Source organism: Trichechus manatus, unplaced genomic scaffold (genome assembly GCF_000243295.1).
Source record: "Trichechus manatus latirostris isolate Lorelei unplaced genomic scaffold, TriManLat1.0 scaffold00009, whole genome shotgun sequence".
Classification (NCBI taxonomy): Eukaryota; Metazoa; Chordata; class Mammalia; order Sirenia; family Trichechidae; genus Trichechus; species Trichechus manatus.
In genome coordinates this window covers 18,626,551-18,645,018 of record NW_004443945.1, presented here as the reverse complement: position 1 = coordinate 18,645,018, position 18,468 = coordinate 18,626,551, and the positions used below count along the sequence as shown (strand labels likewise).

The following is an 18,468-nucleotide window of genomic DNA, read 5'->3' as shown; positions in this document are numbered from 1 at the left end:
ATCAAGAGTCTTGACCAATACATCTGTTGACTATTTTAGAAGGATTAGTCTAGAAGCCAAGTACAGCAGTTACTGAAGGGAATAAAGACTTGAGTTTTTCAAAGACCATTTGTGAGATTGTGACAAACACTGTGAGATACCTGCACAATATCCATTTTCCCTTCTTTGTTACTAATCAAAAAACCAAACCCATTGCCATCGAGTCAATTCCAACTCATAGCGACCCTATAGGACAGGGTAGAACTGCCCCATAGGGTTTCGAAGGCTGTAAATCTTTACGGGAGCAGACTGCCACATCTTTCTCCTGCATTTGTTACGAATAGTACCCCTATTGTGTCTGTCACTAAATTACTAGATTTCCCAAACTCCCCAACAGATAAACAGCTATCTGACACAGTTTTGGTCAATGAGACATAGAAGTCTTTTAGGGATTTCTGGGAAAGTCTTTGCTTTGTTCCTTCTCCTTCTTGCTTGGAATAATGACAGTTGGAAGTAGGCTGACCACTTGTGACCACATGATGACAAACATGAAGACAAAAGCCACACACAAAAGATGACAAACTGGATAGATAAAATGACCTTGAGATATCAGATACATCATGGAACTACTGCAGCAGCCCTGGACTTTAGATCATATGAGAAGTTAAAATAAATGGTTGTCACTAGTGCTTGACTTTCTGTTACATGAGGCCAGACACAATTCTCACCAATACAGAGACTGTTAAAATATTCTAAAAATGATAACGCCCTGGCAAAGTTTTGAGCACACAATAGAATTTGATGTCGAGTAAATGCTTGCTGTATGAATTAATATATAAAACAAGAAAAACCCCGTTGCCGTCGAATCGATTCCAACTCATAGTGACCCTATAGGACAGGGTAGAACTGCCCCATAGAGTTTCCAAGGAGTGTCTGGTGGATTCGAACTGCCAACCTTTTGGTTAGCAGCTGTAGCACTTAACCACTACACCACCAGGGTTTCCTTAATTCATAGGAATTCACGTTTCTATTTGTAGAAATAGGCGTGTTCAACATACACTTTAAAGGAAGAATTGGAAGAAACTGATGATTAATTATATGTTTGATGGAGACAGGTTGGGTTCATGTTGTGAAGGGCCTTGAATACTAGGCTGAAATGTTTTTCTTAAATGTAGGTGATAGAGAGGAATTGAAGTTTGTTGAGCAAGAGAATGACTTAAACAGGTGTGCTTTGAAACTCTAATACATTTTATGCCAAGCCTTTCAGTTGTCCTCACACATTAATAGTAGCGTATAGCTATCTGTAGGTATTTGGTCTTCAAATATGAATATCATAGCTACATTTTCACCTATTGTAATATAAAGGAGGACCTATTACCATATTATTTAATTTTCAGTAAGGATTTGGAATGTCTGTGGCAAGTAGTTTCCATTGTTTCCAGAGCTACATTTCTTCTTTTTTTTTTTTTAAAAACAATGAACACACTTTTAAAATTGACTACGTAGAAGGGTGAGAGGGTTGGGATTGCCCTGGGTTATGTTCATTTAGCTACAGTAATTATTCTGTTATTCCTGAATAGCAAGTAATCATCTTATTAAACCTACTTACTGAGGTAGTGTATGTAAGGAGTAACACATGCTCATTTTCAAATCAGTGTTTTAGAGTAAGTAAAATTTTTATAGCAAAATAAAAACCATATTTTTAGGAGCAAAGAGGAGAACCACATCATTGGGTATCTGAAGGTGGGGGTTCTTTGATCCACATACTGCATATCCTGAAGAAGAAAAGACAACTTATAACACTAATTGAGGATTCCTTCCTTTGCCTTCTCTTCCTCCTCCCACTTAACTGCTTGGTTTTAGGCGCTTCCTTAGCTCTCCCTTCCCTTTAATCCCCAGTACTTGACTCACTTAGTAACCTGTCCAGTGCATGCCTGCAGCCTGTTCTTATAATCTCTACATTAGCTAAAAATTATGTTTTTTAAGGAAAATCTCATTTGCAAAATGTATACTTCAGCCATCATAAAATATACAGTACTTATTCCATAATTCTTCAATATTTCTAAAGTAATGGATACTTCCTCCAAAGTAAGATTTCTATTTCCCTGGAGTTTTTGCTGTTATTTATTATATTTGGCTTCTCTACAGCTATCTAAAGAATAAAGAACTGTATAAAGCACTATATTCAACTGTCTATGAACCATGATAAAGTTACATTAAAAAAAAAAAGTTACAGTCAAGCTGATCAGAGCAGGTAAAACCTGCTTTACTCCAGCTTTACTTCAGTCAACCCCTGTCCTCTCAAGGCTAGTATCTCCCCTCAGCCCTCCCCCATCTGCTCCTCTATAGTCTATGTTTCTTCCTATCCTTGCTAACTGAAAAGTCTGCTCTCTGACCCTGTATCCTATGTCTTCAGTAATTGCTCCCTTTTAACTTTATTTTCCCTCTTAACTTCCAATGCTGCCTTTTAACATCGTGTTCCTCATGACCTATAACAGTCTTTGTATATAGGAAGGAAAGTCCTGAGAAAATAGAATCTAACTAATTCATTATTATCCCTTGTGAGTAAAGCTATGATAAATGAGCTGTCTGTTCAAAATAACTGAGGGTCCATCTGACAAGAGTTCTTTTCTATCAAGGAAACTTCTAGTTAACTATTACATAAAAGAGTCAACTTTTAAGAAATAGTAACATCAGAGCCATGGGAATGTATATAATCCTCATCTAAGATTTCTTACATTTTAAAATTGCTTATTTCTAAAGTTTTGGCTCTTTTTCAAAGGTTTTCTGCAGCAAATGACTAAAAATCTTTTCATAAGAGTATAGAGGCATTTAAAATAAACACCAAGGATTCAACCCAATAATCTTCCTTCTAAGCTTTTTAAGATTCCTAGACTTCAGCAAATATGTCATAGATGCCCTCTTATCTCTTTCTAAAAATTGGCCCATTCAGTAGCGCACCTTTGAAGACACAAAAGTACACAGGGGAGATGGAAATATTCTATATCTTGATTGTGGTGATGGTTACACAGCTGTGGACATTTTTCAAAACTCATCAGCTGTACATTTAAAAAGAGTGGCTTTTATTATATACAAATTGTACCTCGGTAAATGTGACTTTAAAAACATGTTGGCCCACTCAGTAATGTAGTTTAGAAGATGCGAAAGTTCACTGACAACAGTGATTTCCATTAAAGTCAGAGTGTCTATTACTGAGGAAATGACCCAGCATCTGTAACACCAGCTAACACTTATTAGGTGCTCACTGTGTGCCAGATAATGGTCTAAGTGCATTGTATATCTTAACGTCTTTAATCCTCACAAGAGCTCTCTGAGTTTGAGACTGTGTTTCAGATTTTACAGATAAGAAAACTGAGTCATCTAAAAACGGAATGTCAAGAATGTTCCATAAGTTGCCCAAGGTTGCATAACTAGTAAGTAGCAAAGCTAGGATAGTTCCCCCACTCCACCTTTGAGAATGCATGGGTTTTTCTAGAAAAGCATTAGAGATAGTTCAGTGACCTAACTCTTTAGGCATGCGAGTGTTTACAGGGAGAGTTAAGCAAAAAGCAGCTTACATAAGACCTTAATAGTTGTATTATAGAATTTGCCTCTTATTATATTGCAGTGGAAACCCTGGTGGCATAGTGGTTAAGAGCTACATCTGCTAACCAAAGGTCGGCAGTTCAAATCCACCAGGTGCTCCTTGGAAACCCTATAGGGCAGTTCTACCCTGTCCTGTAGGGCCACTGTGAGTCGGAATTAACTCGATGGCAACAGGTTTGGTTTGGGTTTGTATATTGCAGTGGTAAGCCACTAAAGGATATAAAAGAAGAACTTGACATGATCAGATTTTCATTTGCAATAGTGACAGGTGGATTAGGCAGGGAGACCACTGGAAACTCTTGGAGTAATCCAGATAAAAAATAATGAGAGCCTGAACTGAAACGCTGATTTAGGGAAAGCGAGGAGGAAAACCAGTAATAGGCCAAGTCTGCATTTGCCTGAGAGAAGATATCTCAGCACATGTATTAAAGGAAAGATAGATCTCTTGGTTATTCCTTCCATAGCTATCCTAAATTGGATGACAAAGGACAGTGATTCTTCTGTTACACGTCCAGTGTAGCACCCATTGTTCCTGAATTGGAAGGCCACGGATTGGTGTCTCCCTGTACTTTGCCTCTCTTCTCAAACTCTTGACCAGCTCAGTATTTCCTTTATGCCCCTAAATAAAAGTCTTGGACTACACTGATGTCCTTTTAAAGATTCAAGAGAGGTTTTTATTTGTTTATTGGTTTTATTTTTAAATATGGAAAAGACAAGCATGTTTAAATGTCAATGGGAAAGATTCCATTGAAAGAGAAGTTCAAATGTATTGGAATGAGAAGGAAATACTTATAGTGTAACATTCCTAAAATAGTGAGAGAGTAGTATCTTAAAGGCAGAGAGGTTGGCCTTAGAGTAAAGGACACCTCTTCTAATGTAACAAGAGAAGAAAGAGAGGATGGTGACAGATGTAAGTAGATTCATGGGTTTGGTCATAGGGAGGTGCAGAGGTGCCCATTTGATGATTTTTACTCTGAGATAGGACATAAGGTCATCTATTAAGGAGTGGTAAGTAGGACTTTGAGATTTGAGACAGAGGTTGAGGAACCTGCTTATTCTATTTAAACTTTAATTTTTTACCTAGGAAATATACATCAGAATCTACAAAGAAACATTCACATAGTAGTAGAATATAAAGATGTCTAAAAATTAAGATCAGAGAAATCAAATTTCAGCATAAATTCATGCCACAGGGCCTGAACCTCAGATTTGGCTCTAAGCTTCCTGTCAGCCAAAGGAAAAGGAGGTCCAGATACTAATAAACTGCTGAAATGTTTTACTGATTTTTTTCAGTATATAGATTTTTAAAATATTTCTTTATTTTAGAATAGCCTTAGATTTACAGAAAAGTTATGAAGCTACTATAGAGAGTTCCCATATATTCTGCACCCAGTTTCCGCTGTTATTAATATCTTACATTACTATGTTAACATTTGTCACAACTAATAAACCAATGTACATACATTCTCACTATTATTCTGTACTTTATTCAGATTTCCTCAATTTTTACTAAAGACATTTTAGTAATATTCTTTTACTTCCATCATCCTGTCCAGGATACTGGATACATTAGTCATTATGTCGCCTTAGGCTCCTGTTCTAGACTGTGACAGTTTCTCAGACTTTCCTTGTTTTTGATGACCTTGACAGTTTTGAGGAGTACTGCTCAGGTATTTTGTAGAATGTCCTTTAACTTGGATTTGTCTGGTGTTGAGGGGGGAGTACCTACAGAAATAACTTGGAATTCTTCAAAACATTTGTCTATTCTCCATTTAGGATGTATATTATAAATAGAATATTTCCTTAAAAGATGTGTCTTTGATTTGACTCTCAAACAGTTTTAAAATTGAGTAGTATGAATTGCAAATGTAGTTGAATCTTTATGTGCCAGGCATTTCTAAGTCTCTTAGAGCTTTACTGTCTTCATCTGCAATATGAGAGATTTGAACTGTTATTTGATGTTCACCTCCCCTACTAGTCTTGAGTAAAAGCTTCCATTGTTGGTTTTTATGACCTAGGGGAAAGCCCAAGACTGATCTCCAGTGATAGTCCAGGCTGGGTACCCAGGAAATAAATGCCTATTTGTTGACTTGAGGTTCATTAGAGTAAACAGGTGATTAAGAAAAAGTAACACTCACAGCAAGGCAGTTTCTAATTTATTCATCATCTTTTCATAGCTAATGAGAAGTAGTAACTTCTTTCTCAAGTTTCTTTCTAGAGGTAACCCAGATACATCTTCTCTACTGCTCTGAAATTCAAGCCATTTGGAAAGAAATGAGTTTAAACTTTCTATTTAATCTGAAAAAAAAAAGTTGCTGTTAAGTCACTTCTTACTGATGGCAACCGCATGTGTTGCAGAATGGAACTGTGCTCCATAGGGTTTTCAGTGGCTGTGATCTTTTGGAATTAGATTGCCAGAGCCTTCTTCCAGGGTGTCTCTGGATGGATTACAACCGCCAGCCTTTCGGTTAGTAGCCGAGCACGTAACCGTTAGCACCACCCAGGGACTCCTATTTAATCTATGTTGTTGTTAGGTGCCATCGAGTCAGTTCCGACTCCTAGTGACCCTGTGTAAAACAACAAAACACTGCCTGGTCCTGCGCCATCCTCACAGTCATTGCTGTGTTGAGCCCTGTGTTGCAGCCACTGTGTCATTCCATCTTGTTGAGGGTCTTCCTCTTTTTTGCTCACCCTCTGCTTATACCAGGTATGATGTCCTTCTCCAGAGACATCATAGACAATTCTAATTCTGGATATAATCATTTCATAAATGTATCTTCTTCTGAGGTGATTTTCTCTCAATATTTTAATAGAGATTTTCTACATCATAAATTTTAGTTCTCCTAAAACATTTTCTGAAGTTAACTTCCCATCTTTCAGTTCTTTTTCGGGCTTATCTCTTCTCCTAGAGCCGTAGTCACTTGAATTATGAAGTTCTTGAAAAGGTCTTCCAGGGCCCTGAGGGGTCTGTGGACCATACTTTGAGAACTGCTGCTGCAGGACACTATAAAGTTTCTGTTCTTATTTCTCTTTCTCAAAAAATATTTCCCAGAAATGTTAAGATTAATGAAAAGTCATTTGTCATTCTCAGTAGAAGCAAATATATTCCTGTTGTTTGGGAATATACTGGTTTTTTGTTTTGTTTTGTTTAATCTTATTTCTCCTACTTGAACTACTTTAAGTAGTTCCATAAACTAAAAAATTTAGGAAATATACAGTTGTGACCCTCATTTTAAAATGAGAAGACATTGGATAATTCTATTTACTTGTCTAACATTAAATGATTAATTTGCTGTACATCTTAAGCAAGATCCTAATCCTTCTGATTCTTGAGTTCCACTGCGTTAGCTTTTATAGGTTGCTAGAAAATCTGTGTGAAATATCATGATGCCTTATAAAAAGTTGAAAATGTAGGCTTAATTTGTCTGTCACATTTAATAATCTTCAAAAAATCTCCTTCTAGGCTTTAAATAAGGTTATAGAGAAACTCTTAGATTGAGGAAATTGAATATGAATTATGCTGATATTCTTACATTTTTGAGCAAAATTCCCTGAAGTAGTGTTCTATGGGAAATTATTCATTTAAACAGCTTAAAGAAATATTTTAAGGATGAGATTATAAAACTCTTATATAAGGATTAGTTATAAAACTTATTGCTCAAATCTGTGTAATACCTTTGAAATAAGTTGGATGAATTAATATATAAAATATGCAAACAAACTATATACATAAAGTATGTTGTTGTTGTTAGGTGCTGTTGAGTTGATTCCAACTCATAGCAATGCTATGTACAACAGAACAAAACGTTGCTCGGTCCTGCACCATCCTCACAGTCATTGTTATGTTTGAGCCCCATTGTTGCAGCCATTGTGTCAGTCCATCTCTTTGAGGGTCTTGTTCAAAAGATACTACATAAGATATAATACAAGTCAAATAAAATAATTTATGTATAGATACTTTATTAGGTAGTTGAAATCTGATTCCTTTTTGTTGCTGGTTTATTTGTTACGTCGTTGCTTTGGCAGAAATGATCACTGTTGAGAAAGTTTTAAAATGCATATTTATATATCTTAAAATTCTTAAGAATCACATGTTGTCAGTAGTGTGATAAGGATGATGATGGCGATGATGATGATAGGCTTCTTACCATGTGCCAAGTACTATACCATGTTATTGCATGCATTACTTTTTTTAACTCTCAAGTAGCTATGTAAAGAAGATACTAGTATCACAAAAAACAGACAAAAAACTCCAAAGCTTTGTATGTGGTAATCACTGATATGTATTTATCTGTCATAGGAGTAATTTCATTACCCTAAATCTGCATTATTATCATTGTAGAATTTATTTGCTTATATTTATATAGGTACTGGATTTTCTCCACCTTTAAGCAGTCTTCTGTTTCAGAGCACGAATTATTTTGAGGTAGATGTTTTATTTTTTGTTTTCTATATTAGTTTCTTAGCACAGTCTAACTTTATATTTTAATGCTAATTAAATGGACTAGAAAGCCTCTTAACCTTTCTATAAATTTGAAACTTTTTTTCAGAAATAATTTTCTCATTGAATTTTTTCCATAAAAAATATAGATGGAGGATAGCATATGATGCCTAAGAATTTTAGGACTCTGTTTGTGTCTGAGGACTCAAAATGATGATGATGACAACAATCATTCTGTCCTTATTAATAACTAAGTATGAAAACCAAAACCAAACCCGTTGACCATCAAGTCAATTCCAACTCATAGCAACCCTATAGGACAGAGTAGAGCTGCCCCATAGGGTTTCACAGAGCCACTGGTGGATTCTAACTGCCATTTAGTTAGCAACCGAGCCCTCAAACACTTCCCCACCAGGACTCCTAATTAAGTATAGTAAATACTATATGGACATTATCTTAGTCCTCTCCATACCCTCCATAAAATATAAGGACTATACTTTTTCCCGTTTTACAAAAAAAGAAATTAAGAAATAAAGAGATTATTTTCACAAGATCATATAATTGGTATGCAGTGAAGCCACAGTCCCAACCCAGATTATATCCTTTTATTGTCTAATGTACTTGCTTCCTGTGTCATTAGGCTAGCAATCTAGATTCTTGATTCTGGCTTTACTGCTTACTAATTGTGTCCTTGGGCAAGTTTCTTAACTTCTTTGAACTTTTCCTCATCTATAAAATGGGAATCAGAGTAGCAATTCTTAACTTTTAGAGAGTCACTGGTGTCTGTGGGGCTCGTTGTGAAGAAAAATGAGAAAGCAAAGTGCTCAGCACAATTCTTGGCATACAGAAATACTCAGTAAATGGTAATAGCTATGGCTATGATAATAATGAAATAGTCTCTCTAATCTAGCGCCTCATTTCTAGCCACGTGGCTCTTACTACTATGCAGCAATAGTGAATATCCTCTTAACTCTCTGCCTTCAATGTCACTTTAAGCCATTCCAATATGTACAGCAGCCAGAGTAATTATCCTAGAGTTTTTGAGGTCATATCACTCCTAGTTCAGAAACCTTCAATGCTTTCCCTTTGCATACTCAACTAAGTAAGAACTTAGCCTAATACTGAAGGTGCCAACTTATCTTTTTCTTTCCAAACCTAGTAATTTGGGATGGAGATTGGATTGTTTGGAAAGGTTTTAGATTATCCTTCACTGCCAGCATTAACAGGTTGGGGCCATGGATGCTCAGAGTCCTTCAGTGAATTTGACAGTCCAATACAAGAATTGTCTCACCCAAAGGTGAGCTAGTCAAATTGTTTCACCTCCTGCTCCCTAAACATCCTCCCTATTTTCCTACCATCATTCCTTTATTTCTGCAATTTGTTTGAATAGCTCTGCCTCCTCTCCTAAATCTGTAGCTGTTGTCATCTTATCTAGCCTTCAAGGCTAAACTTAAATATCCCTTTTTGTATTCCCTAATCCTTCCAGTTTCCATCTGTATGTCAGGCAGTAAATAGGATGATTCTTTATACTAGATGCTTTGTGTATTTTGTTGTATGGAATTGTTAGTAGGCTGGAGCATCAGGGAAAGGAAGAAAATGTTTTCATGCCTTCATATAGTTTTTTGGTAAACTATCATAGATATCAAAGCACCTCAGGACCTGAATGATAGGTTTTATAAATATAAAGTTAGATAGATACAGTTTATTTTAACTTGCTGGCATGTTGTCAAAAAAGCATATACTCTGAACAAACCATTTTTTTATCTTAGAAAAAAGACCCAAGAAAATATTAGCTTTGTCGTTATGTATATAGGAGCCTCTTAGTACTTACTTAATTTCTACTCCTCCTCAATTATATAAACAAGATGAAATTAAATGACAAATTCAAGGGAGTACATAAACTTACACTTAGAGATTACTTACAGTCTGTGTAGGCTAATGTGATTTCACTAGAGAAAAACTCCATGAAAAATCTTTTATCATATTTTAAATTATTATTCTTTTAAAAGTGTTTCAGTATGAAACGGAAGTCTCATGGGCTGGGATGATTTTAACCTGAGTGTTTTATGGGCATTTGGACTTGATCCAGATCATTTTGAAATAGATCTGTGTTACTCGATTATTTAAAACAGAACTTTATGCTTTCATTATTTGGATTAAGTATACATTTATTTTGTTTCATACTGAAGTGATAATCTAGAAAAAAGCAGACGCCTTCACCAAGTTTTCATGTTAAAATTTTGCTCACTAAAATGGGTATCAGGAAGTTCTTCCAAGTTTTTGAAATTTGCCTTTGTTTTAATATAATAATTAATCATTTATATTATCAGTCCACTTCTAAATAAGATAATATGGTGCAAAAAGCCCAGAATTAGAGTCAGAAAATCTGGGATCAAATCCTAGCACTATTATTTATCAACTTTGCAAGGTAGGAAAACTGTTTAATTTTCTCTGAGCTCATTACCTCATCTCTTAATTTGGAATGTTGTCGTTGTTAGGTGCCATCAAGTCGGTTCCGACCCATAGCAACCCTGTGTACAACAGAACGAAACACTGCCCGGTCCTGTGCCATCCTCATGATCTTTGTTATGCTTAAGCCCATTGTTGCAGCCAGTGTGTCAGTTCATCTCGTTGAGGGTCTTCCCCCTTTTTGCTGACCCACTACTTTACCAAGCATGATGTCCTTCTCCAGGGACTGATCCCTCCTGATAACATGTCCAAAGTACTTGATACAAAGTCTCGCCATCCTCGCTTCCAAAGAGCATTCTGGCTGTACTTCTTCCAAGACAGATTTGTTTGTTCTTTTGGCAGTCCGTGGTATATTCGATATTCTTAGCCAACACCGTAATTCAAAGACATCTTCAGTGTTCCTTATTCACTGCTCACCTTTTGCATGCATTTGAGGCGATTGAAAACAGTATGGCTTGGGTCAAGCACACCTTAGACTTCAATCTGACATCTTTGCTTTTTAACACTTTAAAGAGTTCTTTTGCAGCAGATTTGCCCAATGCAATGTGTCTTTTGATTTCTTGACTGCTGCTTCCATGGGCATTGATTGTAGATTCAAGTAAAATGAAATCCTTGACAACATCAATCTTTTCTCCATTTATCATGACGTTGTTTATTGGTCCAGTTGTGAGGATTTTTGTTTTCTTTATATTGAGGTGTAATATGCATACTGAAGGCTATGGTCTTTGATCTTCATCAATAAGTGGTTCAAGTCCTCTTCACTTTCAGCAAGCAAGGTTGTGTCATCTGCGTTAACGCAGGTTGTTAATGAGTCTTCCTCCAATCCTGATGCCCTGTTCTTCTTCACATAGTTGAGCTTCTTGGATTATTTGCTCAGCATAGACATTGAATAAGTATAGTGAAAGGATACAGCCTTGACGCACACCTTTCCTCACTTTAAACCACGCAATATCTCCTTGTTCTGTTCAAACGACTGCCTCTTGATCTATATACAGGTTCCTCATGAGGACAAGTAAGTGTTTGGGAATTCCCATTCTTTGCAGTGTTATCTGTAATTTGTTATGATCCACACAGTTGAATGCCTTTGCATAGTTGTCAGTAAAAGACAGGTAAACATCTTTCTGGTATTCTCTGCTTTCAGCCAGGATCCATCTGGCATCAGCAGTGATATCCCTTGTTCCTCGTCCTCTTCTGAATCCAGCTTAAATTTCTGGCAGTTCCCTGTCGATGTACTGCTGCAACCGCTTTTGAATGATCTTCAGCAAATGTTACTTGCATGTAATATTAATGATGTTTTTTGATAATTTCCTCATTCCATCGGATCACCTTTCTTTGGAATAGGCATAAATACGGATCTCTTCCAGTCAGTTGGCCAGGTAGCTGTCTTCCAAATTTCTTGACGTAGACGAATGAGCACTTCCAGCTGTCCATCCCTTTGTTGAAACATCTCAATTGATACTCTGTCAATTCCTGGAGCCTTGTTTTTTGCCAATGTCTGCAGTGCAGCTTGGACTTCTTCCTTCTGGACCTCCTGAAATGATTGAACATGGACCATTTCTTTTTGGTACAGGGAATCTGTGTATTCCTTCCATCTTCTTTTGATGCTTCTGTATTTTGCCCATACAATCTTTCACTATTGCAACTTGAGGCTTGAATTTTTTCTTCAGTTCTTTCAGCTTGAGAAATGCCAAGTATATTCTTCCCTTTTGGTTTTCTAACTCCAGGTCTTTGCACATGTCATTATAATACTTTGTTTTCTTGAGCTGCCCTTTGAAATCTTCTGTTCAGCTCTTTTACTTCATCGTTTCTTCTGTTGGCTTTAGCTACTTGATGTTGAAGAGCAAGTTTTCAGAGAGTCTTCTCACATCCACTTTGGTCTTTTCTTTCTTTCCTCTTTTTAACGTCCTCTTAACTTTCTTCAGGCATGGTATCCTTGACATCATTCTACAACTTGTCTGGTCTTTGGTTTTTAATCAGACGCTTAAGCTTGTCACATAGTGGACAATCCCCAAAAATTGTAGTGGTCATCACTGCTGGAATTAGCCACCCTGCGCTAATTAACAAGTGTTTAAAACAGTGTTTATTCCATTGCGAAGGAAAACTAAATACTTAAATATGTGTTTGCAATTTATAATTGATAACTTTCTGAAAATATCCCTTGGATTTCTCCCATAAATCTAAACTAAACTGAATACTGATATTCTGTATAAGTCTGAACTAGGAATCAGAGAAATTGCTCTATAAATATTGGCTTTGTCTCTAACAGCAGAATCTTGATCAAGTCATTTACCTCTTCGGGCCTTAGTTGCCTCCTGCGTAAAATGGTAGGGACTAAGGCAGAGGAGGTTGTGATGAGTGGATTTTAAAACTCCTTTCATTTCTAGAATTCAGTGAGTATTTTTGGAATATTATCATTCTCATGATTCCTTCTAAAGTCTAACTTCATTTCAATTTTCTCATTATATTTTTTATGCTAAAATATAAGTATATTAAAAAAAAAAATCCGTTGCCATCAAGTCGATTCTGACTCCCAGCAACCCTACAGGACAAAGTAGAACTGCCCCATAGAGTTTCCAGGGAGCAGCTAGTGGATTCAAACTGCCAGTCGTTTGGTTAGTGGCTGTAGCTCTTAACCACTGTGCCACCAGGGCTCCAAATATATGTATATTATATGTAAATACATATACATATATATATTACATACCTGTGTTTTCTAAACTTGGTTGATGATAATAATCACTTTGGGTGCTCATTGAAACTGTTTAAAAATCTCTCTAGAGATTCTGATTCAGTAAGTCTGGAAAGGGGCCCAGGAATTAGTAGTTTAATGAATGTTCCACATGATTCTTATCATCAACCAAATTTAATACTGCTATGTTCTTTTACTGTATTTTATCTAAAAGTTAATTTGCTCTTTTCTACTCTCTTTTGGGTGAAAGAGGAGTCTATGTCCCAGGATGTCAAAATCTAGTCTGTGGACACTTACTGTACTCAACGAATATTTATTGTACATTTACAGTGCCAGATAATAAAGGAATGTACTAGCAAGTTGGAGAATTAGAGAAATAACAGGACAATGAGTAATAGAAGTATGCAAAAAGAGCTGAGTATCAAAGAGGAGGAAGCGATCAGTTCCACTTATAGGAGTGGAGGAAAGGCTTAGGAGGTAACATTGGAGTGGGCTTTGAAAAATAAGTAGGTATTTCCCCGAGCAGACAATGTGGGGAAAGGTGTTACAAGAAGGGGGAACAATGTGAACAAGAAAGTGTATGAGTGTCAGATATAGCTGGACAACAGTGAGCAACAGAGTCATACCTCAGATAACATGGTTGATGGGACAGGAGAGATGCTGGAGGGAAGGTTGCCTTCAGAGTGGGAAGAGCCATTAGTATCATGCTGAAAAGGTTGGACTTCATTCTGAGGACAGTGTGATGGAAGGGCTGGAGAAACACACAAGAATGTTTTTGAAAGTTCACTCTGCCCAGGTGTAAAGGGTGCATTTGAGGAGTGACTGTAAGCAGGATAAACCCAATTAAAAGGCATCAGTAGTGGTTCAATGGTAGAATTCTCCCCTTCCATGTGGAAGACCCAGATTGGAGTCTCAGCCAATGCACCTTATGCATAGCTACCACCAGTCTGTCACTGGAGGCTTGCATGTTGCTATGATGCTGAACAGGTTTCAGTGGAGCTTCCAAACTAAGAGAAGGAAGGCATAGTGATCTGCTTCTGAGAATCAGCCAGTGAAAGCCCTATGGATCACAACAGTCCGATCCACAACCAATTGTTATGCTAATGGCATAGGATTGGGCAGCATTTCGTTCAGTTGTGCATGGGGTCACCATGAGTCAGGGCTGACTTGATGGCACCTAACAACAATAACAACAACAGCCTCTACTAGGAAGCAGTACTAGTTGTGGAAGGCCCAAGCACTGGAGTCAGACTGCTTTGCCTTGAATTCATGTTCTGTCACTCACTAGCAAAGTACCTTTAACCTATTTCTGTCTAAATTTTCTCACCTGGAAACCAAGAAATAATTCTACTACTCACCTCCTGGAGTTATTGTCAGGATAAAATTAGATAATGCATTTAAAGTACTTGAAATGGTTCCCATGCTATGTGCCTGGTAAATTTTAACTGCTGTTGTTATTATTGTCTGTTATGTTTTCAGGACTGTAAGGACTATGACTAGACTAGAGGTAGTAAGAAAAGAGGAGTAAAAATAAAATGAAACAGATTTTCAAGAACTTGATGATAGCTTCAATATATGAGAGTTGATAGAAAGAGACAAATCAAGGAAGATTACCAGTTTTTTTTGTTTTTTGTTTGAACAATTGAATACTATTTAGCATGTCTTAAATCATTCACTGTTCAAAAAATGATACTTCATAAACAAAACATGGAAGCTCATGAGTCCAGTGCTGCATATAATCACAGCTGTACCATCTATCACAATCTGTTGTAGAGAAAATCTCATTAGCCTAATTTATTAAAACCACCCTGAGAGTTAGTTATTGTTATTCTTAAACTCTTAGAATTTTAGAACTGTAAAAGCCCTTAGAGACTGTTTAATTTAATGCTTTGTTTACAGATGAAGAAATTGACACTCAGAGAGATTACAAATTATTACAGCTACTGTGTGAAAGATGCAGGACCAGAGACTAGCTCTTCTGACTCCAAGAAACACTCTTCTGTAACCCACAAACTTAACATTAGAGGAAAACCAGGAATCCTGTATGTAAATAAACAGACAACAAACAAACAGTATTTATAGAGTTCATACCACTGTAAACATCCCTAAGGACCCTGATAAATAAATGAGTAAAAGATATGTAAAAGCAAGAGAAAATTAAAAATAGATAATATGTGAAAAAATATTCAACCTAACTAGTAATCAAACAAATGTAAATTAAAACAAAATGATGCATCTTGTTTTTTCAAAATACTAGCAAACATTTTCATAAATTATTATTGGTAGATATGTAGTAGGATGGGCACTCTCATATCTTACTGATGAGATTTGATCAATTGGTACAAACCTTTTAGAAAGTATTTTGGCACTATGTACCAAGAGCAGTAAAAATGCTCATAGTTTTTGCCTACTAATTTTACTTTCAGGAAACTATCCTAAACAATAATTAAAAATATAGAAACAGTGCTCACGTAGAAAGTTATTTTTATAAAGTATATTATTTAAATATAAGTATATAGTAAATGCTCAAATGCATTGTATAAAATAGATTTACTAAATAATTTGTGTGTGTGTGTATATGTAATATATACATATACATATAATGTAAATTTATTCAACAAATACTTATAGGGACTAAAACATAAAGTCTGTACCCTCGAGCAACCCATTAAAATAAAGTTTTACAATGAGACTTGGAAAGATAATTTATTCTTCTGAATAAATAATAAATTTCAATTTTGAAAATTTGGGCAATTTAAAAAAAGAAATAATAACCTATAATTTTACCTCTGAGGATAATTATTAGAATATTTTCATGTATTTCCTTCCAGGCTTGTCTCTCTGACTTTTCATGTATCTGTTTATATATCCATCCATCCATCTGCCATTCATCACAGGTAAAAAGTGAGCTGGTGTGATTTTATTTGCATCTAGCTATTGAATCAGTTAACTGAAGGCTAGAACTTTTCTTAATAAGGAAAATTTGGATAATCAGGGAAAACAAAATAGTATGCAAGTTCTTAAAGAATTTGTATTCCCAGAAAGTAAAGATTTCTTATTTTCAGTCACTGTTTGGTAAGACAAAAGCTACAGATAGTTGATGAAATGAAGGAAACATAATATCTTTATTTTGACCGATATTTGGCTTTGCAGTGTATGAAAACATTATGTAGGTAGAGTGAAACTATAAAGAATCTTGAGAATGAATTCTAGTTATTGAATGGTAAGTTTCTATTATACTTCCTAAGGAGTCCTCAGAGAAATAAAACTGGAAAAAGTAATAGTGCTGTGGCTTCTTCATTAAAGAGGTCTGGTATTACTAAAACCTCTCATTTACGGTATCCTTTTGCATCCTGAAAACTAAATTAGCTTTAAAGTAAAAATTTCCACTTATACTGGTATTGCATAACAGATGCTCCATAAATAATACCTTTTCTTTACCTAGGACAGAACCATGTTGTGCTGTGTTTTGTAATACTTAGTTTTCCCTTGGGCTTCTTGGTTCAAGTTCCTTCTTAGTACATGTACCACTTAGTTAAAAGAAAAAGTGAGGGACTTCTTTTTCTATCTGTGATAGCATAAATGGGACCTGATTTACTTTCCTACCTTAAACAACTAAAAGCCTAGACAAAATACTATGTGGAAAACAGTTTTGAAGCAATGGACAACAGGAAGTTAAGGGCGATGATCTCTAAGAGAAGGGAGTTAAAAGAGATGAGCCCTGCAATTGCCCTGGCTTACTGCCTGGAGTTTCCAAGTCACAGCACAGGGAGAAGAAGGGACCCAAACAGAGCCTAAGATTCTCCCTAAGTAGAAGAGACAGAGTTGAGACTGCACCATCGTCAAATGCTTAAAACTAATGATAAGAGAAAATCTTAAAAGTAGCCATAAAGAGAAAAAAAAGACACAAAGATAAGAATAACAGCAGAATTTTTGTTGAAAAATGTAACCCAGAAGACAGTGGAGCAGCATCTTTAGAGTACTGAAAAACAAAACAAAACAAAAAGTCAACCTACTATTCTATACCCAGACAAATATCTTTTAAAAAGTAAGGGAGAAGTAAAGAATTTTTTCAGACTTAAAAAGGCTGAAAGAATCCATCGCCAGCAGACGTACACTCCAAGAAATGTTAAGGGAAGTTCTTTAGGCAAACGGAAAATGATACTAGATAGCATTCTGGCTCTACAGAAAATAATGAAAGGTATTGGGAATGGTAACTATGTGGGTAACTTTAAACAACTTTCTGCCTCTCACTTTTAAGATCTCTTTTAAGGATAATTGACTGAGGCTAAAATAATCACAATATATTTGAGAGTTCGTAACATACATTGAAGTAAAACTTATGACAACAATAGTACTAAAGCTGAGAAAGGAAAAATGGAAGTATACTGTTGTAAGGTTCTTAGACTATATGCAAAGGTATATTACTTGAAGGTAGATTATGATGAGTTAAGTGTTTAAAAATAATTCCAACACAGATGCACATACACACACATATAGACAGCATTTGAAAACTCACGATTTGACAACGCAGATGAGTAAGTAAATTTGAGAGTTAAGAACTGGTTCTCTTCCATATCTCAAAAATAATTCCTTACATATTTGCTTGATCTTTCTAAAGCCTAAAAATGAAGGTTGATGCTATGAGACATCTGCAAGTAGTATTGTTTTGAAGTGGTAAAATCTAGATTTTTTTTTTTTTTAAACACAAAGCTTGCTTTGGATAAAGAATTGGGCATAACTTTTATAAGAAACAAGGGGACACTATGAGCCAATACTCAGACATCCATCATGTTGAAGATTTATAAACAACTTTTCTACTCTCATTTCTGCTAGACTTTGTTGTTTTAAGAAGTCAGAGTGAATAAATAGCGCCAGTCCCAGCTCAGGCAAAATTTTTAAGTGGAAGAAATGTCCATTCCTTCTTCACTCCCCCTTTTGTTGGTTACCAAGCTCATGCCCAGCCCGGGCAGCTGACCCATGACCTATTCCTAGAAAAATGTACCAGCCTTGGTAAACTTCACTTTGCTTTCCAATGTGATTTTAAAAAATGAAAAATAAATAACTTTATATCTCCATGGAGAACTGCACTTTGCTGCATCAGCACATGCCCCAATCAGCTGGGAAAGATAAGAGGATAAAATGGCAAATGATCTCCTTCTTCCTCCATGTGATCTTTTGGCTACTTTCTTAGCGTGTTTCTTCTATGATAGTGACTGGTGAAAAGCCCTCATACCAGTAAGTAGTGGCTAACATTTTCTTAGTAGTAATTCCTCATGTTTGT

The 18,468-nt window shown here is 36.0% G+C and overlaps 1 protein-coding gene across 7 annotated transcripts in view; it reads left to right on the top strand.

Annotated features, from left to right (window-relative positions):
* Positions 1 to 18,468, top strand: part of VPS13B (vacuolar protein sorting 13 homolog B) — an 866,934-nt gene that overhangs the window by 558,872 nt on the left and 289,594 nt on the right. The window contains exon 34 of one of the 7 annotated variants that reach the window (XM_023726047.1): positions 15,084 to 15,671. The exons of the other annotated variants lie outside the window; for them this stretch is intronic. Coding sequence (XP_023581815.1) covers positions 15,084 to 15,266 — 183 coding nt within the window. The 3' untranslated portion in view covers positions 15,267 to 15,671. Of the gene's footprint in view, positions 1 to 15,083; positions 15,672 to 18,468 lie in introns of those variants that run through there. 7 annotated transcript variants of the gene reach the window in all.